The sequence below is a fragment of the Podarcis raffonei genome, chromosome 1, assembly GCF_027172205.1.
Source record: "Podarcis raffonei isolate rPodRaf1 chromosome 1, rPodRaf1.pri, whole genome shotgun sequence".
NCBI lineage: Eukaryota > Metazoa > Chordata > Lepidosauria > Squamata > Lacertidae > Podarcis > Podarcis raffonei.
In genome coordinates this window covers 73,174,511-73,181,009 of record NC_070602.1, presented here as the reverse complement: position 1 = coordinate 73,181,009, position 6,499 = coordinate 73,174,511, and the positions used below count along the sequence as shown (strand labels likewise).

General features: G+C 49.0%; 1 protein-coding gene across 1 annotated transcript; it reads left to right on the top strand.

The window, feature by feature from the left end:
• The first annotated feature begins 888 nt into the window (after nucleotides 1–888).
• On the top strand, nucleotides 889–4,680 carry LOC128416226 (pleckstrin homology-like domain family A member 2). Its single transcript, XM_053393639.1, has 2 exons — nucleotides 889–1,589; nucleotides 4,235–4,680. The coding sequence occupies exon 1, from the start codon at nucleotides 1,120–1,122 to the stop codon at nucleotides 1,552–1,554; it is 435 nt and encodes a 144-aa protein (XP_053249614.1). The 5' UTR covers nucleotides 889–1,119; the 3' UTR covers nucleotides 1,555–1,589; nucleotides 4,235–4,680.
• The last annotated feature ends 1,819 nt before the right edge of the window (nucleotides 4,681–6,499 follow it).

Below are 6,499 nucleotides of genomic sequence, written 5' to 3'. Positions count from 1 at the left end.
CCATGAATTCATGAAGGCTGAGACAGGGTCAATCCCGCCAACCCCTCTCCCAAAAGCAGGACTCTCAGTTCACAGGCTTATGCACCTTCAGTGGTACCAGCATAGGATCTACTGGACCTAACAAAGCCTGCCATGGCAATCCAGTTTCCACCCAGCTCTGGATGCACCTGAAAGGGGCTGAAGTGAGAGCTGGTGCCTCTGAATGGCCCATCACAAATACTGTATATGCAATGTTTTTCAGTGTCATCAGGTCACATGTTCGGCTACCAGCCATAAAAAAAGATAAAGGGACCCCTGACCATTAGGTCCAGTCGTGACCGACTCTGGGGTTGCGGCGCTCATCTCGCTTTATTGGCCGAGGGAGCCGGCGTACAGCTTCCGGGTCATGTGGCCAGCATGACTAAGCCGCTTCTGGCGAACCAGAGCAGCACACGGAAACACCGTTTACCTTCCTGCCGGAGAGGTACCTGTTTATCTACTTGCACTTTGACGTGCTTTCGAACTGCTAGGTTGGCAGGAGCAGGGACCGAGCAACGGGAGCTCGTTGTGGGGATTCGAACCGCCGACCTTTTGATCTGCAAGCCCTAGGCTCTGTGGTTTAACCCACAGAGGGTGTAATAATAATTGAGAATCTAGTGAAAGCCAGAACTCCTAGCTGGGAAGGGGGTGGGGATGGGAAAGTCATTGTCAGGTCCTGCACCCCACTTTTGCAATGACCATTGCAGGGCAACACCTGCAGTGGTGATGATGGCTAAAAGAAGATTTTCAGTGGAGAGTTGAACGACGCGGGGTTAGACCATGGGGAATTGAGCGAGAGAACGCGGCGGGGGAGGCAGTCTGGCGTGGGCGGGGCGACGGAGCCAGCAGGCGGGGGCGGGGCTCGCAGGGCGGGGCCTGGGACGTCTCTCCAAGGCCATAAATGGTTCTCTTCTCCCCCAAAGCGCACAGAGAATCCCAGCAGCGTCGCGGAGCCAGCGGGAGAGGCCAGCGTCTCCGTCGGAAGACAGGCAAGCAAGCAAGGCAGGCGGGCGGGCGAGCGTGGTCTTGGCGCTGGTCCCTCGAGGCGATCTCGGTGCGGCGGCTCTGTTGGCGAGGGCGGGCAGCAGCAGCGGCAGCAGCATGAAGGGCCCGGCCGGCGCGTCGCCGTCGGAGGTGATCCGCGAGGGCGAGCTGGAGAAGCGCAGCGACAGCCTCTTCCAGCTGTGGAAGAAGAAGGCGGTGGTGCTGAGCAAGGACAGCCTGAGCCTCTTCTCGCCCGAGGCCGGCAAGGCCCGGGGCGGCGGCGGCGGCGGGAAGGAGCTGCGCTTCGGCTCCATCCAGAAGGTGGACTGCGTGGAGCGGACGGGCAAGTACGTGTACTTCACCATCGTCACGACGGACCGCAAGGAGATCGACTTTCGGTGCCCGGGCGAGAGCTGCTGGAACGCCTCCATCACCATGGCGCTCATCGACTTCCAGAACAAGCGCGCCATCGAGGACTTCAAGAGTCGCCAGGAGGCTGCCGAGCACGCGGCCGCCGCCACCCGGGACAGGCGCCTCGCGCGCGCCCCCTGAGCCCGACACGCGCGCCCCCGAGCGAGAGACCAAAGGTGAAGGAGGGAGCAGGAGATGCGCGGCGGGATGGAGGGGCGGGAAAGGGCCATAGCTTCTTCGTTTTGTGAACTAAAGTGGGCTGGAGTTAGTCCCGATCGAGGAGGCTTTTGCATATGTAGGCTGCAGTTGGAATAAGCTTAGTAGCAAAGGCGGAGGTGGGCGAGATTTGAAGGGACAAGGAACTGGATCCACTGGAAATCGACTCCGCAAACTCCACCGGAGGTGTGGGGTTGGGGATAACTTCTAGCTTCCTGGGCTGCGGAAACAAAGAACCAGCAGCAGCCAAGTGGGAACAGGCCTTAGGGCGCCCCGTTGCTGAACTGCCTCTTCTCTTCTTCCTCCCAAGCCCCTCTTGCCGCTTGTTGGCGGACCAGCGTCAGCCAAAGTGCCCAGTGCACTTGGGAGGAGGAGAATTGCAGTCGCTCCCGGGTAGAGCATCTGCTTTGGGCAGTGGCGTAGCGTGGGGGGTGCAGGGGGGCCCGGGCGCACCAGGCGCAACATCTAGGGGTTAGGGTTAGGGGGCGCAAATCCACGGGTTAGGGGGTGCAAATTACTTGCCTTGCTACGCCACTTGCTTTGGGCACAGTTCACTCCCTGGCATCTCCAGACAGGAGTGGGAGAAAAACCCCGAGGGGGCTGCTGACAACCCTGAGATGGGTGATTCTGTATAAGGCAGCTTCCTTTAAGAGCCATTGCTATCGGAATGCACAAAATGTGTTTGTGCAACATGCGGGCAAAGCTGAAGTTTGCGCTAACTCAGCTGGAGCGAGCCAAGGGTGACGCTACCTGCAAGCAGCCACCCCTGGGACTTTTAAGGGCAGAACAATTACAGAACATGTGGTGGTCCATGATTCTTCTTTATCCATATGTGTTTTGTTTTGCAAAACTGCAGCCATATATGCTGCAAACCAAAAGGGGAGGCTGGAGGTGGGGGAGGACTGACTTTGCAGGGAGAGCGATTTTTGGCAGGAAAAAAGTAAGCAAGAAGTCTTGAATGTGTGTTTCGGGCCAAAGTCCATGTTCTCCAGTGAAACTAGACCATGATTCTTGGAAAGTGGCAAAGGGTCTTTCCTGCACAGAATTCTATGCACTCTGTTGGTGCCACATAGGGCTGGCCCACACAGACTATGTAGTGTGTGCTTCTCTTCTGACTGACCAGAAATCTTTCCTGTAAAAATGTAATTAAACTATCATGGAAAATGTAATTAAACTATAAAGGAGGTGTATTGGGAGGGGTGTTCAGTTGCTCTTGAAGCTGCAAAACATGTTGGGCTTCAGCAAGGATACTTCAAAGTATGAAGGTTGATGGCCTTGTAAGCTCTTAGTGCTTATTATGCCAGAGCAAGTTTTTTGCAGTCCTGATCACAATTCCTACAAACTGAACTGTTAGTAACTTAGTAGATATGTTTAGGATTGCATTGCTGAGATGTTCTGTCCCCGAACTGTTGTCCATGAGCTTCATTCAGGTGGTCCACAGGGTGTGTGGCGGAAGGCAGGAGCCAGCACACTGATCACTTTAAATATACTGATTTTTAAATGTACTTTTGATGCTTCTTTTATTTCTTATATTCAACATTGTATATGTAATACAGTACAATATAAGACATAAAAGAAGTAATAAAAATGCATTTAAAAATCATACAGCATCTAGCACACAGCACCTTACAATTCCTACGACAGGCAGAAAAATCATTTAAATGGTCTGCCAACAACCTCAGCAGGTTTCATGTGGTCTGTGGTAGTAAATGTTTCAGAGCCACTGCCTAGTGCTCTAATGTCAACTCGGGGATTTATTGTGAATGTGCCTTTGGACAACTTTGAATGCTGCCTGCTATGCCATTTGAAAAGAGGGGATCCCCCCCCCCCAGTGTACTGCTTCTATTTCCATTGACTCTAGTTTCTGCAGATTGGAGGACTCTGCCTAAAACATTCAATAGCAATTGTTCTCCTCTCACCCTAATCCCACTAATTATATGGAAGAAAGACTCGTCTGCAACCTACACTGAAACTTAAGAAATGCAGCATTAGCTGCTGCTTCACTTTGTATTCAGGCATTTACCAGAGGAGTAGTCATTTTAGTCTGCTGCATCAAAAATAGCCTTATGACGCTTTAAAAATTAATAGGTTTATCATGGCAAAAGCATTTGCAAATTTTGGTCCATAAAAACCTTTGCTGTAAATCAACTTGTTAATTCTTCAGGCAAGGATGACTAGACACTTTGAGGCCAAGGACCACACTGACTCCCAGAGTGTTGGCCATGAGTCAAAATGGCTGCAGCCAAAAATCACATCAGGATCCATGGGAATTGTCAGTTAAAAACATTTGTTTATTATAAAAATGAGGGGGGGAAGTTGTAGGGACTTTTTGTCATCATGGTATTACAACAGAGGACCTATAGAAAGGATCATTTAAAAAACAAACAAACCAGCAATATAATTTCAAAAAATATATAGTGTGGTTATGGAGACCACAGATGACCTCTTACATAGCCTCTAAGTTGGCCACCCCTGCTTTTAGATGCCACAAGGCTCTTATTATTTTTTATTTGGGCAAATCTTTTAAAAACCAATTTGAGATTTCTACTTGGTCTTTGTCATTTTGCTGACTTCCTCTTACCTTTCTCTCCCTCCCCATCTATAGAACATTATTCTGGATGACAACAGGACCAAGTGTCTTTGACTGTGATTCAAGTGCACCGGAGCAAGGTACCAATGAAGGAAAGCAAAGAAGGATGCCAGCGACTGCTAGAACTCTTCAGATCTGATGAGGCTGCTGAGCAGGAGAGCCAAATCTTTGCTGAAAGGCTTTTGCAAACCAAAGAAACTTTTGGTAAACACAAAGTCTGGCCAACTGAAGAGGAGGCCCACTTTGCAAACTGCTATTTTGTTTTATATTTATAAGATGCAATAACTATCCTACACCACCTGGTGGGGAGGAAAGACATAGTTTAAATTATTTGTAGTATCAATATTTTGTATTTATTTTGATGAATGGTTTTTAAGCAAATAGCTGTCTTAATGTTGCTTTTTGCATTAATGTAGCCATTCCAAATAAATGATGTGATATGTTCACTTTATTTTACCACATATCTGAAATGAGCCTCTCTTTGTAATTGCTGTTAGCAGTTAGATTTGTTAATCTAGACTAAAACATGTTGGCAGTAAAATTATTAGTACAGTGGTACCTTGGAAGTCAAACGGAATCCGTTCCAGAAGTCCGTTCGACTTCCAAAACGTTCGGGAACCAAGGCGCGGCTTCCAATTGGCTGCAGGAAGCCGCGGAAGTCGTGTCAGACGTTCGGATTCCAAATAATGTTTGAAAACCGGAACAATCACTCCAGTTTTCAATCTTTAGGGAGCCAAAACATTCGACTCCCATGGCATTTGAAAACCAAGGTATGACTGTATAGATATTGCGCTGATCAAATCCGCAAAAAGAGCTGGATTTCCACCAGCAAGCCTGCCCTTCCACCTGTACAAAAGGAATTAAAGTCTATTTAGAATGGCAAGCTAGGATGACTAACCTTTACCCATAGGGTCATGAAGACCATGTTTCGGTAGCTGGAAGTTGTTGCAATTTAATATATTACAGAGCAGAGAAGCTAGGCACTAGGTTCATCTTTCACTATTTCCTAGAGCAGTTGCCCCAAGCTTAAACTGAGGTTTAAATTCTTACCACCAGCAGCAACAGCTTTCAACTTGATGGCATAAAATCTTTGAGTACCCTACTGACATATATGAATTGTGATCCTATATCTGGTTATGCAGGAGCCCCAAAATAGAATTCTTCTAGTGCTTAGATTTCAGATCAGAGTATGCAGGAAGACAAGTGCAGGCACTGCCACTGTATTCCAGAGAAGAAGATGCCTTTATGCAGAAGAACACAAGTCACACTTGCTGGAGAGCTCAAGTAAAGGCTCATCCAGACTTGCGCTTGCCTCATGCTTAGAAAGCATGCGTGATGACCTCTTTCGGGAGAGAGGCAGGGGAAATGGACCCTGTTAATTTTCCTTGATCTCTCAGTGGCTTTCGGTACCATCAGCCATGGTATCCTTCTGGAGCAGCAGTCCAAGTTAGAGGTGGGTGGCCCCACTTTGCTGTGCTTCCAGTCCTACTTGGATGGTCGTTTCCAGAGGGTGGTGCTTGGGGAGTGCTCTTCAGCCCTGTGGAGCCTTCCATGTTGGGTCCCACAGGTTCCATTTTATCTCGCATGCTGTTTAACTTCTACGTGAAACTGCTGAGTGGGGTTCTCCGGAGTTTTGCAGAATATTGTCAGCAACATGCCCAATGACCCACAGCTCTAATTCTTTACACCTGCAGGTATAGCAGTGGATGTGATGGATGCATTGCCTTGCCTTGTTTAAAGGCTAGATGAGACCTAACAAACTGAAGCTCAATCCAGATAAAACTGGGGCACTGTTAGTGGGTGGGTCGCTAGACCAGATGGATGGGAGATTGCCTGTTCTTGATGGGGTTACACTCCCTCTCAAGGAACAGGTATGTAGCTTGCGGGTACTTCTGGATCTGCTGTGGTCACTTGAAGCTCAGGTGGCCTCAGTGGCACAGAGTGCCTTCCATCAGCTTTGGTTGATAGCCCTGCTGTGCCCCTATCTGGACAGAGATAACTTCTGTCATCTATGTTCTGGTAACCTCTAGGTTTGATTACTGCATTGTGTTATACATGAGGCTGCCCCTGAAGATGGTTTGGAAACTTTAGCTGGTGCAGAATTCAGAGGCCAGGTTGCTCACTGGGGCAAGAGAGTTTGAGCATATAAAACTATTCCTGCCCCAACTGCACTGCATAGTAATGTGTAGGGCCTACCCAAGACATTTTGGTACCTGAGGAGGACCCCAAAATGACCCCACCCCTTCCTCCTCTCTTCCAGGGAAGAAGGGGCCAGGGAAG